The 19,207-nt window shown below is 45.8% G+C and overlaps 1 protein-coding gene across 1 annotated transcript in view; it reads right to left on the bottom strand.

Annotated features, from left to right (window-relative positions):
• Positions 1-8,164, bottom strand: part of TAB1 (TGF-beta activated kinase 1 (MAP3K7) binding protein 1) — a 49,776-nt gene extending 41,612 nt beyond the window's left edge. Inside the window, exons 1-2 of the mRNA XM_073644253.1 lie at positions 8,071-8,164; positions 6,414-6,547 (exon numbers count right to left, since the gene is read on the bottom strand). Coding sequence (XP_073500354.1) covers positions 6,414-6,547; positions 8,071-8,103 — 167 coding nt within the window. The 5' untranslated portion in view covers positions 8,104-8,164. The remainder of the gene's footprint in view (positions 1-6,413; positions 6,548-8,070) is intronic.
• Positions 8,165-19,207: the final 11,043 nt, after the last annotated feature.

The raw sequence follows: 19,207 nt of genomic DNA, 5'->3' as shown, positions 1-19,207 counted from the left end.
GAATGCCGATCTGTGTATAGCCCCGCCCACACCACTGGTTGGAATGCCGATCTGTGTATAGCCCCGCCCACACCACTGGTTGGAATGCCGATCTGTGTATAGCCCCGCCCACACCACTGGTTGGAATGCCGATCTGTGTATAGCCCCGCCCACACCACTGGTTGGAATGCCGATGTGTGTATAGCCCCGCCCACACCACTGGTTGGAATGCCGATCTGTGTATAGCCCCGCCCACACCACTGGTTGGAATGCCGATCTGTGTATAGCCCCGCCCACACCACTGGTTGGAATGCCGATCTGTGTATAGCCCCGCCCACACCACTGGTTGGAATGCCGATCTGTGTATAGCCCCGCCCACACCACTGGTTGGAATGCCGATCTGTGTATAGCCCCGCCCACACCACTGGTTGGAATGCTGATCTGTGTATAGCCCCGCCCACACCACTGGTTGGCAGCTTTCTGTGTACGTTGTATAGTTGCAAAAAACTGCTAATCAGGGCTGAAGAGTGATTGGACCAGCAAGCACAAGGTAGTTAGTCATCTAGGGATAATCTGCTGTGTAAACACTGAATTTATTGAAACAGAAACACAGCCCAGTAAGTGACATCTCTGGAATCAGGGTCTCAGCTCCTACACCATGCTGCTCTCAAAACACATAGTAAAAACCCACTGACATTCCCTTTAAATCCCTGTTCACTAATGGCTCAGGTCCGATGAGAGGTCCTAATCAGTGACTGACCGCCATCTTTATTCATGTTCATACAAGAAAGGCTGTCAAAGACCACCTCTGAGCCATGAAAGAGCAGAAATTTAGATAAAAAACAGAAGAAAAAAAGGCAGCCTTATTTACGAACAACCCGTCACATTACTAATGCCCTACAGGATGCAGCAGCCTCTATTAAAAAGGTGAAGGCAGCACAGGTGCAAAATACTGATGAATGACCTCTCACACACCATTCAGTAGAGTGGTTGTTTCCTTTTTTCTTCTTTGTTTTTTGAATTTTGTGTCCTTTTGCTGTGCTTTGTTTGAAGGATTTAGATGAAGGAAATACAGGTTATCCTTAATCTTTTCCCACAAAAAAAAAAATAAAAAAATCACTTATGGCCAACATTATTGGAACCTTGATTATAAAAACAACAACATCTTCAGAAAAAGGTGGCTATGTACCATTTATGTTTCATTTGAACCTCCCTTAGTAATGAATGGGAGTCCGTGTATGTGCAGCCACCTCTTCACTCACTGCTAGCTGAATCCCTGGCAGAACGGGGATCGCTGTTCTCTAGGTAGGGACAGGTGCCAGAGGATACATGTTTCGCCTTGTGGACAATTTTTTTCTTTTTTTACACTTTTGCTTTTTTCTCGCCTTCTTACAACAGTCAAAACTTTTTTTTTTTATTCTTCCATTAACAGTGAGTTTCATTTTTTAATAACCCCATTTTATCATAGAATGTACTGAAAAAGAAAAATTACAAGTTGGGATGAAATGGTGAAGAAAAATGCAACCCCGACATTGTTTTTTATTTTGATGACATACATTATGTGATAAAAACGACCTAGAAACACGACACTCCAGGGCAGTCCAATTACGTCAATACCAAACTTGCATCCTTTTTTTCATTTAAATGGTGTAAAACTATTTGAATTTTGTAAAAAAAAAAATAATTAAATAAAAATTTTGGTCTGTGTTGCTATTCTCCATGACCTGTAACATTTACATCTGTCTGTTGTCTGAGCTGTTGGAGGGCTTGGTTTTTTTGCATAGTGAAGCTGGTTTTAACTCATATTGGATCCTACCTTTGGTCTGGTAGAGGCATGTCTGATAGAAATGGTTAAGGTCCCACCGGGGAAAGGTTGCTTTGTCGATGGTGGGCACACACAAATTGGCCAATTTGTGCGTTACCTCCTGCAGCCAGTGATTGGCTGCAGCTGTCACATGTCCATATAGCAGCTTATGGCCTGAATAGGATGTACAGAACTTGGCTTTGCATATTCTATTCCTGTCATATGGTCATGTGACTGCTACAGCGGTGACGTGCTAGTAACTGGCAGCAGTGGTCAAATGTCCGTCCACCCCGGAAAAGGAGGAAACAAAGATCGACAAGGGTCCCAGACAGCATAAGAAAAGAAGCAGTGAGAAATCGGTAACGATAGCACGTTTTTTTCTCTTCTCCACATTTTACATATTGTTGGGGCCCCCATGTGTGGGGGGAGGGGGATGTTCATGAAAAACATTTTTTATCAGTAGTGGAGAACCCCTTTTAATGAATATTTTTCTAATAAATATTAAAACGTTTGCAGGAAGATAAAGCATTGCGAGTCACATAACGGGCCCCACTTTATAGTATAGATATTCTGACTGTTTTAGGGAATAACTTGGCATCAATTTCACCATATCAGCAATATGCTGCAACATCTTCTTCAGAAAAACAGTTATACAGGTTTATATCTGCAGGTTATGCTGTTAGAACAGGTTCACACAACGCCGCTGTTGATGGGAAGAAACTTATAAACCAGAAAACCCTTTAAAATGTATATTTCATACACAAGATTCATATTCATGAAAAATGCAAATTGGTGGAAACTAAAAAGTTTCCACCAACATTTCAAGCCCAATTTCCCCTAAAATACCTTGCTACTCATGAGGCTACATATGACCAAGACCAGATGCAATGTAGCCGCTGGGCACATCCCTGCATTGCATTGTCTGAATTGTAAAGCGCTGCGGAATATGTTGGCGCTATATAAATAAAGATTATTATTACTACACACACTGGCTGAATGAGTGCAAGTTATGTAGAGGTGACACTGCAACACCTGGCAAAGAATAATGGAATCAACACACTAACAGCCCTCATACATAGCAGATGAAAGCGCTCTGAACCCGCTGATTTCATCAGGACTGGCTGACCATCTGCAAATGCTTGCAAGTGTGGGGGGCTAAAGGTGCCCCTCATTAGTTAAAATCAATTTGTAGCATTACAAAAAGTAGATGATGTTCATCCAGATTGTTTCTACTACGTAATACGCAAAAAATAGACTAACTCTTGAGTGAAAAACTTGTGCCAAAAAAAATCAGGGGTATCCCACAACCACAGGGTAAGAGGCATATAAGGTGACAAAGCATCCCCCCCCCTCTATCTAACCCCTTAGATGCCGCAGTCGCTATTGACAGTGGTATGTAAAGGGTTAAACAGTCGTGATCACAGTCATCTCTGATTGCGGTAGTCACCACCTGTATAACACAGCTGGCACTTGCAGTGTATGGAGTGATCTCAGCTATCCCCTTCGGACCCAGCTATAGCGGGGTATAGGGAGAAAGTAGGAGCTGCTCAATCCTAGGAGACCCAGTGAACTTTGCTGTGCAGGTAGGAGGCTGAATTTCCAATATAACTGGGAGTTAATAGTTACAGTGGGCATAATCAATAAAGAGAGAACATGTTAAAGCCCACCCGGTCTTTTAAGATCTTACAGGGGGCAGTGTGCTTGAGAAAAAAAAAGAGAAACGCCACCAGTCCGAAAAAAAAAAAAAGCAACATTGCAATGATATAAAAATGAAGCCCCATGTATTGCGGAAAAAATTATTTAAATACCCGAATAGGAATTTTTTTTAATAGAGCGGTTAAAAGCAGATATGCGAGAACCTGAATACGTGCCCGGTCAGGAAGGGAAAAAATTGAGCAGGTCTTGCAATAGTTAAGCTACAGTAGCAACCTAAAAGAATACACTTGAGTTAATGCTCATGCAGACGTCTGTGCAAATCAGTCCGAGCATGGACCACTAATGCATGGGCTGGCCATGGGTCTCCTGACCAGAGAGTGACAACTTCATAGAAATATATGAGGATATAATGCTCGGGTCGAGAGAGCCGCAGCCAGTCCGTGATCGTAAAGAAATACACAGATATCTGCATCAGCTGTCACTCCATAGTTATATTCAGCAGTGCTACAGAAAATATCAGTATAGCCGTAGTCTTAGGCCATGTACACGCGTTCAGTTTTTTACATCAGTATTTGTAAGCCAAAACCAGGAGTGGGTGATAAATACAGAAGTGGTGACGTGTTTCTATTATACTTTTCCTCTGTTACTTTCCTGGTTTTGGTTCATACTGAACGTGTGAACGTGGCCATGAAGGGGTTGTCCACTACTGAATACCCCCTGCTAATCAATCCTGGACACTCACCTTCTACAGCAATGCTGCTGCTCACATTCGATGACATGATTGGCTGAAGCTCATTAATACTCCATCAGAGCAGACATCCACTCAGACAAAATAGAAAAGGCTGCAGCCGATCAGAGTCCGCTCACTGGCTTCAGCAGTAACGTGACAACATCGTGACACAGCAGGCCAACATCGATAGAACTGCATATTGTAGGAGGTGAGTATAAGTTGTTTTTATTTTCTGTGGGGCATTGAAATGATTAAGCAGTGGTTGACCAGTATTTGGACAACTCCTTTAAAGTTGCTGCCTGGGATAAAACTATTGATGACCTATCCATAGGAAAAGTCATCAAAATGAGATCAGTATGGGTCGGACACCGGGCACGCCACCGACCAGCTATCTGCTTACATGCAGAATCTGCTTAGCTGATTGTGGACATGTTTGGCGTCGGACCCCCACCGAACTCATACCGATAATCCTATCACATAGATAAGTCAATAGTAATTTAGTCCCAGACAACCCCTTTAAAGTTTTAGGCTGTGTGCCCACTATGCATTTTCAACTGTTTTTGCCGCGCAATTTCCGTAGCAAAAAAGCTTCAAAAAACCTTGCTAATACTTGCCCCATGGTCCCCAATGATAATTCGCATGTGCTGTGCACATGCTGCGGAAATTTCCGCTGTGGATCATTGCGGAAAAAAACGCAGCATGTCCATTATTTTTTGCTGAAATGCGGCGTAATTGCCAGGGGCCATCGGAAGGTAAGTATAATGTTTATTTTTTATCATTTTTATTCTTTTTTTTTTAACTATTATTTGGTCACACTATATAAATCCATGCAACCGGCATGGATTTATATATATATAGTGTGACCAAGTTGTCAAGCACTTTTCCCAAGTGATGCTAAAATCGCTTGGAAAGCGCTTGTCAACCCGCATGCAGAAATGCATGTGAAGAACACTTGACAAACGCATGTAAAATCCGCATGCGCTTTTCCTGCCTGGGAGAGCTGGAAAAAATATGCAGCATTTCTGCATCGTGGGCACATAGCCTAACCCAATTTACTTAAGTGCAGAAAATCTGCAACATCAAAAACTCACCAGTGGCTCATTGAGGGAACGTAGCCTTAAACTCAGGCTAATAAACAGAGGTTATCAAGCAGAAGATGCTTTAGGAAACTGACATTTTTTTCCTGAAGTGTCTTTTGTCGTTTCATGAGTGTTTTGGCTGCTGGTATTTTATTTTGGAGAGTTTTCCCATGGTTTTTGTCACATCTTTTTTACTATCATTTTCCGTTTTTTTTTTTTTTTTTTACTCCATTATATAAGGAAGAAACAGTTTGATTTTTTTTTTAAGCAAAAATGATGGCAAAACACTCCAAACATGCTCAGGCATCTTTGAGATTTACTTCAATTATAAATTACAGAGCGTCTTCCGAGCGGAAACACAAGAAGAATGGGTGTCACTTCTTTTAAACGGGTTGTCCGGTCTAAAGCTACAAGTCTGCAGTTACTCTACATGCGACCACATGCAGACTATACCGTAACCGGCCTCGCTCAAAGCAAGTGGATTGAGCGAGGCCCTATACAGTCTAGTCGGAATGTGGCCGGAAGTATGCAAATCGCATATCACATGACCGTTTGCCACCAGCAACCTCAGAATCCTCATAGTGCGCACGAAGTGTGCAGTTGCATGGAGTGACTGCAGGCTTGTAGTTTTAGACTGGACAACCCTTTTAACTGTTTGGCATTTTTGGAAACTTGAAGTTGTTAAAAGGAGTTCAAATATATGAACAGCAATTTTTTTTTTTTATACGGAACATTCTTTTTGGAGTTTTCTGGTAGTTTTTTCAGGCGGTTTCCGCCTCAAAAAGACATCATGTGCACATACCCATAGGACTATTCCACACTACTGTCCAAGAGCCATATTTTCCCGTCTGTGTAACAGCCACAAATCCTATCCTGACCACGAGTCTCATAACCCAATCTGTTCGTTTAGAGTCATAAAACTGATGGTTGTGACAGTATGTTTATCTGTAATATAGACAATATGGCCAGAGACCTACTTCCAAGGCTGCTCAATGTCACCATTTAATGATCGGCACTCTGTAATGCCACAATTTCCGTGCCACCAGCAACAACAGCTGGATAAAAGCCGGTTGTCCTGGTTGGATAGCGCTTTACCTTGCTACTACAACTATATTTGGAGCCTGCAAAATAATTTTAGTTTGAGGTAAATCCTGACAAAACCAACCTGAACTTGAGCCAGTTGTCTTCACAGGGATGCTCCTCCTTTGGGATCCCTTCTGAATTATAGGTCCTGTTTGTAGTGGATCCTACTCCAGATAAATGGCAAAGGGGAAGGTCGTCTGTCCAACTCAATTGCTCCTGTAAAAACCCACAATCTTAAGCAACCAGAAACACGAACAAGAGAAAATTACCCAAAGAAGAAAATGATTTTTATAATGCTAGAAGCAAGCAGAGTTTGTGAAGTAGCTACGGTGTGTAATATCCCTCAGTGTGGAGCATTAGACACCGCAGAGTGCTCCCCCACGACTGCCAGCATGCTGTAATGTCATAGCGTACAAGATGGAAGAAGCCATAGACAGCTCTGTGACTCTGGCTCACTGTTTTTCCAACTGAATGCCATATTGTAATTGTACAAGATGGGATTCAGTTATATAAAAAGTGAGCCAGAGTCACAAAGCCAACAATACTACTTGTCTGGGTGCTGGGTGTCAGATCCCCACTGATTTGATACTGATGATCAATCCTAGGGACAGATCATCAATATTTAATGTTTCGACAACCCCTTTTAATGCTGGGTTCATAACAAAATCCCTCTGATCAGCACTGCATTGGGGGCTTTGGGCTGAATAGCCAGAATGGGGGGGGGTGAAAAACTTTCATATTCTAAACTCTGTTTACCTCACTGAAGTCAATGGATACTTTGGGTGGCCCACGACAGAGGGCTGAGCAGGGAGGGCAACGTGGGGTGTACCCAGCTTCACACTTGTGTTGCAGCCTTCATAGGAACCTCCATCATTTTCACCAGAAGAAATGCTAGTTTTACTCTTAAAGTTGCGCAAACAGACCGTATAGAAGTCAGTAGTGCCCGTCAGGGGCCGTTGTGGGACAGACTGGGTTGCCAACTGTTCAGAAATACCAGGAAAGTCCGTAAAAATTGGTCACTTTTTTGCTCTGTCCGTAAAAAAATGTAAGATGTCCGTGATTTGTAATAACGCTGAAGAAACTTACACAGATTTTCAGTGAAATTAATCATTTTACAGTGAATGCAGCTGATGTCTTCATATCAAAATTATAGGCTGTAGACATGGATCACTTATTATCATAATTATTTATGATTTTCCAACGTGAACGTAAAAAAATTGTCTGTCCATAATTCTTTTTTTAAAGCGGTCAAGAAAAAAAATGAAGTGTCAAGTTGGCAACTCTGGGGACAGACCCTGTCCCATCATAACAGATAATGAAGCGCTGAACGAACGATGTGGAGGGCAGAACACATGAAGACGTGTAATGGTGAGTAAACTGGAAATTTCATTATTTTAACTTATTGGACACATTTTTGTTTTGCGCCCAGAAAAAAAACTTTTCAGAATAACATTCCCAGTGTCACCCGGCCAGAGAGTCGCGCTGAGATTCTTTCAGCCTGGCATAGGAATATATTCCCACTGTTTCCTGATGGTGCTGAGCTCAGACACTCAGCCATGTAACCTCCACACACAAGGTGCACAGTGACCATGGCAGCATCACCTCAGTCTGCAGAGACCCCACACATGCAGCATGCCTATAGCTCAGCACTGCAGCTCTCTCCGGCCATGCTCACACCTCCGCACCCCCATCACTTTCTTCCTCCGCATCCCTTTACGACCCCTCACAAACCCTCTTACATTTTGCATCAGGTTCCTTCTCAGCGCCGCCATCTTGGAGCAGAAGTGACGAGCGAGCTGATAGGATCACGTGACCAAGACATTAGTAGTATCTGGGCGCCCTCTGGTGGACGACATGGAAAATAACACGTGCATGGATTCGAGTCTTACCATTTCCAAGTGCAGGAACGTCTTCAATCCGTCTGTAGGCTGTGTGCCCACTATGCGTTTTTGATGCGGAATTTCCGCAGCGTAAACGCTTGGTAATCCATGCCCCATGATCCCCAATGAAAATCTGCATGTTCTGCGCCCATGCTGTGGAATTTTCTGCAGCGGATTTTCCTTGCGGAAAAATCTGCAGCATGTCCATTATTTGTGCGTTTCTGCATGCGGATTTGAGGTCCCAATGCACTTGAAAAACGCAAGTCAAATCCACATGTAAAAACGCTGCAAAAACGCGTCTAAAATCCGCAAGCGTTTTTACTGCCAAGAACATGCAGAAACGCTGCAGAAATTTTCTGCTTCATTTCTGCATCGTGGGCACATAGCCTAAAGCCTTAGGCTATGTGCCTACAATGCGGAAATGCTCCGGATTTTTCCTGAGCGTTTCTGCATCTCCCTGGCAGAAAAAAACGCATGCGGATTGTACATGCGGATTGTACATGCGGATTGTGCATGCGGATTGTGCATGCGGATTGTACATGCGGATTGTGCATGCGGATTGTACATGCGGATTGTACATGCGGATTGTACATGCGGATTGTGCATGCGGATTGTACATGCGGATTGTACATGCGGATTGTACATGCGTTTTTCCTGCCAGGGACAAGCGTTTGTCAAGCGTTCTTCACATGCATTTCTGCATGCAGGTTGTCAAGCGCTTTCCAAGCGATTTTAGCATCACTTGGAAAGTGCTCGACAACTTGGTCACACTATAAATCCATGCAACCAGCATGGATTTATATAGTGTGACCGTAAAAGAATGGTAAAAAATAAAAAATAAAGATTATACTTCCCTTCTGATGGCCTGCGGTCTTCTCTCCACTGCGTTCGGTCTCTTGTGCGGCTTGCGATGGTGTAAAAGACCCTTTCATGACGTAATTTTGTCATGTGTCAGGTCACGCGACCGCTGACGTCACCGCAGGTCCTTTTACACCATCGCGAGCCGGACGCATCGCTGAGGAGACCGCAGGTCATCAGAAGGGAAGTATAATCTTTATTTTTTAAAATTCTTTTTTTTTACAGGTTCTATGGTACCCGGGTCTACAGGAGAGTCTCCTCTTCTCCAGACCCGGGTACCATCCGCACATTGAACCGCTTAATATCCGCATGTGTACATGTAGTCATGCGGATATTAAGCGATTCAATGCAAGTCAATGGCGGCAATTACACTGCGCGTCCGCAAAAATAATGGACATGCTGCGGATTTTTCCGCAATGATAATCCACAGTGGAAATTTCCGCAGCATGTGCACAGTACATGAGGATTATCATGGGGCAGGTATTAGCAAGTGTTTTTTAAGCGTTCTGAAGTTCAGCAGCAAAAAACGCATGAAAAACGCATAGTGGGCACGCAGCCTTAGATAAAAGCATCGGATGTGGTGAGTTTTTTACCTCAGTATCTGTAAGCCCAAACCAGGAGTGGGTGATAAATGCAGAAGTGGTGACGTGTTTCTATTATACTTTTCCTCTGGTTGTTCCTCTCCTGGTTTTGGATTACAAATACTGATGTAAAATACTGACCCCATACTGAACGTGTGAAGCAGCCTCAGCCCTGACTTCCTCTTGAAGTTCAATACGTTTGAAGGCAGAGAGAGTGTCACCAGCGCTGATTGGGCGCCGGGCTTACGTGTCATAACAACCGCACCGGAGCCCTGCGACACTGCTGGAACGGCACCGGCACGGGAGGTGAGTATAGGCTTTTTTATTTTATTGGCGCCAAACATTTAGCTCAAGAAGGGGTTGTCCTAGCAGCGGACAATCCCTTTAAGGAGCCTAAAACCATAGGGAATGTTTGGGGGTTTGTAGGTGAGAAAGCAGAAACGTTTTCTGGTACATAAAAACATATCAACTCTGATAAAGGAGTGGAAGAAGCCTGATAAAAAAATATTCATTCCGGAAGGGGTTAAAAAAAAATAACCCCTAGAATCTGATATTTGTGAGTGTTGGAAAAAGGCCTCCAAATCGATGTGGCCATTGCACCTGTATCCTGCAAATCGGCTTTGCCCTTTGATGACAGAGGACTACTGAAGGATCCCTTAGATAAACAGGCAGAATGTTTCCTCAAAAGGGCCTGGGAGTCAGAGGCAGCAGCATTTGTGCCAAACATTGCTGCAACATGTACATCGAGATCCTTGATTGTATGGTTAAATCAGCTGCATTCTCAGATTAAAAATAAATGTCCGCGGGATCAGATTTTGCCCAGTTTTCCGACCATTCAATAAGAGGCTGATTTTCTAGTGGACACCTCCACAGATGCAGTAAGACTCAGAGGCCACTCGTGCATGTTATCTATCTTCGCTCACCAGGCTCTTTGGTTGAAGAATTGGTCAGGGGATCTTCAGTCCAAAAGTAAGCTATGCGGCATGCTATGTCAGGAAGAGCTGCTTTTAGGACCAGTCCTGGATGAGATCCTGGAAAAAGCAGCAGATACCAGGAAACAGTTCCCCGCTAATTCCTTTCAGAGGAAATCCTTTCATCCTTCTGGAAGGAGACATTTTGTGTCCAAAAGGACCAGAGATCCCGGATGGAAAGTCTCAAGAACTAAGGGGTAAAGCTTTAATTATGACCTCTTTCCCACTAATCCCCCAAAGGGACCCGTAAGACAATGACATCAGGCCCCAGGTACATGAAAGGCTAAAAAAGGTTTCTTCTTGCCTGCTTAAAAATTTCAAGAAGTAAATGGATTTTAGAAACCATAGGTCAGGGTTTGAAGCTAGAAATCAACACCTGGTCACCAGAGAGATTCTTAGTCACATAAATCCAGTCCTTGAAAACAGGTAACACACAGGCCTTAGAACAGGAAATCTTGTCCTTAGTACAGAAGGGGGTACTTACTCAGGTTCTGGAATCAGAAAAAGGGAAAGAATTCTACAGTTCTCTCTTTTTATGGAAAAAACTGTTACACACACAGGTGGAGCACATGGTTCATGGACCCACTGTGCCCATAGGCAGATTATAATGAGGGCAATCTGGGCTACCGCCCGGGGCCCCGTTGCTCCGGGTGGCCCGGGGGTCCATGGCCAGATTGCCCTCATTATAATATGTGTGGCGCCGCGGCACATACTGGGAGTCAGAGGCGGGGGGGCCCCCGGAATGCTCCCCCAGCAGCGGTGCACGGCCGCTGCTTCTTCTTCGGCCGGGCAAGCACTGCACCTGTTAACTTCCCTGTGTGCTGGCCTGGCCGCATCACAGCTAGGAGACACGGCCCTGTGCGCGGCCGTGTCTGCTAGTGTGACGTCACTCAGTGCGCGCCCTGCACTGCTACTTACCACCGGAGAGGAGCTGGACGACAGGAGCCGGGGGAAAGTGAGTCAGTGTGTGTGTGTGTGTGTGTGTGTGAGTGTGTGTGCAGATATCATTGTGTGATGTCTGTTTATATGTATTTTTGTGTTTCAAATGTGTTTATGCGTGTATGCATGTATATGTCTGTATATGTTTGTGTGTGTGTGCGTGACTGCGTGCGGCCTCCGGCTGTCTCTGGGGGGGCGCCGTGCGGCCTCCCGCTGTCTCTGGGGGGGGCGCTGTGCGGCCTCCCGCTGTATCTGGGGGGCGCCGTGCGGCCTCCCGCTATGTATAGATGGCGCCATGCGGCCCTGTTTATAGATGTGCCGTACGGCCCCCTGCTGTGTATAGATGGCTACATGCAGCCTCCTGCTGTATATAGATGGCACCATGCGGCCTCCTGCTGTGTATAGATGGCACCGTGCGGCCCCCTGCTGTGTATAGATGGCTACGGGCGGCCTCCCGCGGTGTATAGATGGCACCGTGTGGCCTCCCACTGTGTATAGACGACTACGTGCGGCCCCCTGCTGTGTATAGATGGCGCCGTGCGGCCCCCTGCTGTGTATAGATGGCTACGTGCGGACTCCTGGTACAGATGGCGCCGTGCGGCCCCCTGTTGTGTATAGATGGCGCCATGCGGCCCCCTGCTGTGTATAGATGGTGCCGTTCGGCCCCCTGCTGTGCATAGATGGCTCCGTGCGGCCCCCTGCTGTGTATAGATGGCGCCGTGCAGCCTCCTGCTGTGTATAGATGGCTACGTGCGGCCTCCCGCTGTGTATAGATGGCTACGTGCGGCCTCCAGCTGTGTATAGATGGCTACGTGCGGCCTCCCACTGTGTATAGATGGCTACGTGGGGCCTCCCGCTGTGTATAGATGGCTACGTGCGGCCTCCCGCTGTGTATCGATGGCACCGTGCGGCCTCCCGCTTTGTATAGATTGCTACGTGCGGCCTCCCGCTGTGTATAGATGGCGCTGTGCGGCCTCCCGCTGTGTATAGATGGCTACGTGCGGCCTCCCACTGTGTATAGATGGCTACATGCGGCCTCCTGCTGTGTATAGATGGCTACGTGCGGCCTTCCGCTGTGTATAGATGGCACCATGCGGCCTCCCGCTGTGTATAGATGGCTACGTGCGGCCTCCTGCTGTGTATAGATGGCACTGTGCGGCCTCCCGCTGTGTATAGATGGCTACGTGAGGCCTTCCGCTGTGTATAGATGGCTACGTGCGGCCTCCTGCTGTGTATGAAAGGATTGTGGCAGCTCATATTGCGTGTAGGGTCTCATACTGTATATAGGGGATGTCAGCATACTTAATTGTGCTCAATATTAAGTCATACAATTAATGTAAAAAAAAAATTAGAATTAATATATTAATATGTGCCAAATTAATTTCACGTGAACTATCACATGATCTATCACAGGGGATCATGTGACATGTCACGTGATACATCAGGTGTGTGTGTGGGGGGGGCCCACGCCTTCTAAACTGCCCGGGGCCCTTGCTACTCTTAATCCACCCCTGCCTCTGATAAATGTTTTTGCGACCAAGTTCAACAGGAAGGTGCAGACGTTTTTTCCCTAGATCCCAGGGAATCCCCCTGTGGGGAAAATGCTTTTCTCCACAAATGGTCTCAGGAGTTAGCTTATGTCTTCCTGCCAATCTCCCTGAACCCGTTAATTTTAAGGAAGATTCTGTCGGACCAAGCAGAAGTGATCCTGATAGCACCTTTTTGGCCCAAGAGAACATGGTTCACTTGGTTAAGACTAATGGCTGTGGCGATCCAATTGTTCTTCCAGAAGTTCCAGACCTCCTTTTCGAGGGTCCAGTCTTATACACTAGGGTAAGGAATTTCCATCTGATGGCATGGCGTTTGAATGGCAGCTCCTTGAATCAAAGGGATTTTCCAAAAATCTAATTTCCATCCTGATGGGTTTCAGGAAGAAGGTGATAACTAAGATTTATGCAAGGGTGTGGAAGAGTTTCAATTTCTCCAAGATAAATCCCTTTGTAAATGACCCAATACCAAGGGCTAGAATTTCAGAATTCTTACAGAAAGGCCTGGAATTAGGTGTGTCCATTAACACCCTTAAGGTACAGATATCAGCTTTGGGTGTTCTTTTTGATAAAAAAAATTGCCGACCACCCATGGGTAGTGAAGTTCATATGGTCGGTAGGCAGATCTAGACCTGTGGCTCTGTCTCAGATTCCACCATGGGACCTTAATTTAGACTAGATTCCTTAACTAGATTCCCATTTGAGCCACTAGCGGAAATACAGCTTAAATTTCTAACCTTTAAAACTATACTCAGGGCCGGCTCCAGGTTTTTGTGGGCCCTGGGCAAAAGAGTCTCAGTGGGCCCCTTTAACACATAGACGATTCACGATGCACAGATACCGCAGAGAAATATAGATATAGTACAATGCCAAAGATTTCACTTCTTACATTACATTATTGATATCTATTGTAAATTCTACAATAGCTCAGAAACTGGAAAATCCTCGCAGCGCACAGTGCAGACAATATAGTCCTCCATACAGTATTATGGGCACCACTAATTCCTCCATACAGTATTATGGGCCCCATATATTGATACATACTGAATAATGGACTCCATATAATGCTCAATACAGAATAATGGACCCCAAATAATGCTCCATACAGGATACTGGCCCCCATAAAATGCTCCATACAGAATACTAGCCCCCATATAACGCTCCATACAAAATACTGGCCCCTATATAATGCTCCATAAAGAATACTGGCCCCCTTATAATGCTCCATACAGAATAGTGGCCTCCTTATAATGCTCCATACAGAATACTGGCTCCTATATAATGCTCCATACAAAATACTGGCCCCCATATAATGCTCCATACAGAATAATGGCCCCCATATAATGCCCCATGCAGGCTGTGCCCCCATATAATGCTTCATGCAGGCTGTGCCCCCATATAATGTCCCATGCAGGCTGTGTCCCCATATAATGCCCCATGAAGGCTGTGCCCCCATATAATACCCCATGAAGGCTGTTCCCCCATATAATGCCCCATGCAGGCTGGGGCCCCATATAATACCCCATGTAGGCTGGGCACCCATATAATACCCCATGCAGGCTGGGCCCCCATATAATGCCCCATGCCTCCTGGGCCCCCATATAATGCCCCATGCCTCCTGGGCCCCCATATAATGCCCCATGCCTCCTGGGCTCCCATATAATGCCCCATGCCTCCTGGGCCCCCATATCATGCCCCATGCAGGTGCCCCATGCCTCCATACATAAAAAAAAAAAAATCAAATACTCACCTCACCTGCTGCCACTGCTCTCATCGCTGCCTCCGCTCTGGACTCCTCAGCCGCAACGCCGTCTTCCCGCTCTGCGCTGTGACTGCTTAGTAGAGGGCACGGTGGAAAGACGTCATCGCGCCCTCTGACCTGAGACGTCACAGTGCAGCAGTTGCGGGAGACACAGGACCTGCTGTGGAGGCACGGAGAGAGGTAAGTATTGTGCTGGGGCCCTGAGCAAGCAGTGGAGGGGGGGCGCTGGTACTGCTGTCCTCCGCTCACGGGTCCCATAGCGCGCCGAGGAGCCCAACGGTGAGCGGGCCCCCCGCCTGTTCAGGGCCCCAGCACTTGCCCGGGTCCGCCGGGTGCTGACGCCGGGCCTGACTATACGACTGGTGGCCCTTATCTAAAAAAAATTAGGGAATTACGGGCTTCATCACTAAACCAACCATTTACCAATATTCTCTCTGTGAGTGGTAATTAGACCAGACCCAGCTTTCCTCCCTAAGGTGTTCTCAACTTTTCATAGGTCTCAAGAGATCATATTACCCTCTTTCTGTAATGACCCCAAGAATGAGAAGGAGGCTAGATTACATTCTTTAGATGTCAGGAGGTATTTAATTCAATACTTAGAAAACACATCTGCGTGGTGGAAAACTACCTTTCTTTTTGTTATTTTTCAAGGTCCAAACAATGGCAAGGCGGCATCTAAAAGGTCCCTGTCTAGATGGCTTAGAAAGGCAATATCATTAGTCTATTCTTCAGGTGGACACCCCGCTCCTGAGAATTTGAAAGCTCACTCTACAAGATTGGTATCTACCTCGTGGACAAAAAGGGCCAATGCCTCTCTTGAACAAATTTGTAGGGCGGCAACTTGGTCTTCACCATCCACCTTTTTTAAACACTACAGGTTGGATTTGGGTGCTTCTGATCATTCCTTTGGGTGCTTCTGATCATTTCTTTGGGAGAAAGGTTCTTCAAGCGGTGGTCCCTCCCTAAGGATTTCTTTGTTATCTCTCTCTATGGTACTGTTGTGGGGATGGGAAAAATTATAATTACTTACCGGTAATTTGACTTTCCGGAACCCACGACGCCACCCTTCCTTATTCCCTCCCTTCTATGCAGGGTGCAGCAGGGGGAAAAAAAGAATTTGGTAGGGAAGTTAGTAGGGAAGCATTTTCCTATTGTAAATACACTGCTCAAAAAAATAAAGGGAACACTCAAATAACACATCCTAGATCTGAATGAATGAAATATTCTCATTGAATACTTTGTTCTGTACAAAGTTGAATGTGCTGACTACAAAATCACACAAAAATCATTAATGGAAATCAAATTTATTAACCAATGGAGGCCTTGTTGTTGGAGTCACCCCCAAAATTAAAGTGGAAAAACACACTACAGCCTGATCCAACTTTGATTTAATGTCCTTAAAACAAGTCAAAATGATGCTCAGTATTGAGTGTGGCCTCCACGTGCCTGTATGACCTCCCTACAACGTCTGGGCATGCTCCTGATGAGGTTGCAGATGGTCTCCTGTGGGATCTCCTCCCAGACCTGGACTAAAGCATCCGCCAACTCCTGGACAGTCTGTGGTGCAACGTGACGTTGGTGGATGGAGCGAAACATGATGTCCCAGATGTGCTCAATCGGATACAGGTCTGGGGAACGAGACGGGCCAGTCCATAGCTTCAATGCCTTCATCTGGCAGGAACTGCTGACACACTCTAGCCACATGAGGTCTGGTATTGTCCTGCATTAGGAGGAACCCAGGGCCAACCACACCAGCATATGGTCTCACAAGGGGTCTGAGGATCTCATCTCGGTACCTAATGGCAGTCAGGTTACCTCTGGCGAGCACATAGAGGGCTGTGCAGCCCTCCAAAGAAATGCCACCCCACACTATTACTGACCCACTGCCAAACCGGTCATGCTGAAGGATGTTGCAGACAGCAGATCGCTCTCCACGGCGTCTCCTGACTGTCACGTCTGTCACATGTGCTCAGTGTGAACCTCCTTTCATCTGTGAAGAGCACAAGGCGCCAGTGGCGACTTTGCCAATCCTGGTGTTCTGTGGCAAATGCCAAGCATCCTGCACGGTGTTGGGCTGTGAGCACAACCCCCATCTGTGGATGTCAGGCCCTTATACCACCCTCATGGAGTCGGTATCTAACAGTTTGTGAAGACACATGCACATTTGTGGCCTGCTGGAGGTCATTTTGCAGGGCTCTGGCAGTGCTCCTCCTGTTCCTCCTCGCACAAAGGCAGAGGTAGCTGTCCTGCTGCTGGGTTGTTGCCCTCCTACGGCCCCCTCCATGTCTCCTGGTGTACTGGCCTGTCTCCTGGTAGCGCCTCCAGCCTCTGGACACTACGCTGACAGTCACAGCAAGCCTTCTTGCCACAGCTCGCATTGATGTGCCATCCTGGATGAGCTGAACTACCTGAGCAACTTCTGTGGGTTGTAGAGTCCGTCTCATGCTACCACGAGTGTGAAAGCACAACCAACATTCAAAAGTGACCAAAACATCCGTCAGAAAGCATTGGTACTGAGATGTGGTCTGTGGTCCCCACCTGCAGAACCACTCCTTTATTGAGGGTGTCTTGATAATTGCCAATAATTTCCATCTATTGTCTATTCCATTTGCACAACAGCATGTGAAATTGATTGGCAATCAGTGTTGCTTCCTAAGTGGACAGTTTGATTTCACAGAAGTTTGATTTACTTGGAGTTATATTCTGTTGTTTAAGTGTTTCCTTTATTTTTTTGAGCAGTGTATATGTGTGTTCACTACCTGAATAATTAAACAAAGGTCCTCTCATGCTCTGTAAACCACTGAAGCGGGAAGAGAGGCTCTGCCTTTTAAATCTGCAGGTTTCCTGACCTTGAGGACGGGTCCTCTCTCTCTCAATGGTGCTGTCGGGGGTTCCGGAAAATCAAAGTACCCGTAAATAATTATCATTTTCTACTTCTGTTGGCAAAGAAATATTATACAAATTCCATAATTTAAATGTACCCCAAAACAGGGCTAAAAATATAATTATAATAAGCCTTATACAGCCACATTAATGAAAAAATAGAAAAATTATGGCGTTGTAAAGACGAGAGGCAAAAACTACAAACGTTGTCCAGTCATTAAAGTCCTTTATGGCCTTGTACTTAAGGGGTTAATATTTGTTTGATCCTATTTTCGTCTCATATTGCAGGTAGACCGCTTCTTTTGTTGGCGGGTAATTGGTTTTATGTGTGAAAAAGATGGACTGACCGCCTCATTTCAATAATTGAGTTATTCACTAGCAATGACAAACAAGGGGGCTGGCTAAGCCATCTCAAATTTGAAGCACCTTTGATAATTCAAATATATTATTAAGCTCTATATATATACAGTATTTTAGGAACACATCTAAACATATAAACTTACTTTTTTAATGGCCAATTATATTAATGGAATCAAATATATTTTTTACATTTATTTTAATGATCCATTTTCCCTTGCCATCCATGGTCACAAACAACATTTTTGACAGGATAATGGAAATTGGGGAGGAAAGGTTGCTAATGACGTAAAAAAAAAAGACAAATATTGGATTTGACATAATAAGTGAATGAATAAATTATGACAGGTTCCACTTGTTAGATCAATATCTTTATTGAGATTACTGTCAGAGAAACCAATCTCACAAGAAACATGGAAGTGAAGGCAGAATATACTCATATATACTTTATATATTTATGCATACATAAAGATCATACATTGTATGTGACTCGCCCCCTGGGCTGTGGGGCACGCTGAACCGGGCGATAGGGAGACGCTGGGAGTAGTAGTGGCGGCCCGGTCCCGCGGCTCAGGGTGGTCAGGCCGATGGTAGTCTGCTACGTGCTTTAGATAATGTCCGACTACGCCACCCGTGGATTGCGGTTATTAGGAACCGCCGCTGCAAGGCAGTCCGCTGGGGCTGATGATGAATGCAGCTGGGATGGTGTGACTCCCCACGGGAAGAGTGCGGCCCCAAGGCAGTGTAGTGGATGGTGGGAGTGATGATGGTGAGAGTCCCAGTACCGGTAGTGCTGGAGGCGCGAAGGAGCACACAGACAACAAGTCACAGTCCAGGGTCTTTACTCACAGTTCATTTGTTCCGGGTCACTTCTGTACAGGTAGTGACCGCCCGAGCCGTGCTGTGTCCACCAGGTGTGGGACTCGGTCAACTCCCAAGCAGTCAAGAGCATGGCACAGGACCCCCTTTAATCCTTTCTCTGGCCTGCCTCACCAGTGACCCACTTTTGTCCAGCTGCCGCGGACTTGTGCGGTTGAACGTGGGCCCCGTCCTCCGCTGTCCTATATGGTGCCTTCCTAGCAGGTTTGATGAGGTGTC

The sequence above is a fragment of the Phyllobates terribilis genome, unplaced genomic scaffold, assembly GCF_046119375.1.
Source record: "Phyllobates terribilis strain yellow unplaced genomic scaffold, ASM4611937v1 Scaffold_8__6_contigs__length_399053987, whole genome shotgun sequence".
Classification (NCBI taxonomy): Eukaryota; Metazoa; Chordata; class Amphibia; order Anura; family Dendrobatidae; genus Phyllobates; species Phyllobates terribilis.
This window is presented reverse-complemented; position numbering and strand designations above follow the sequence as displayed.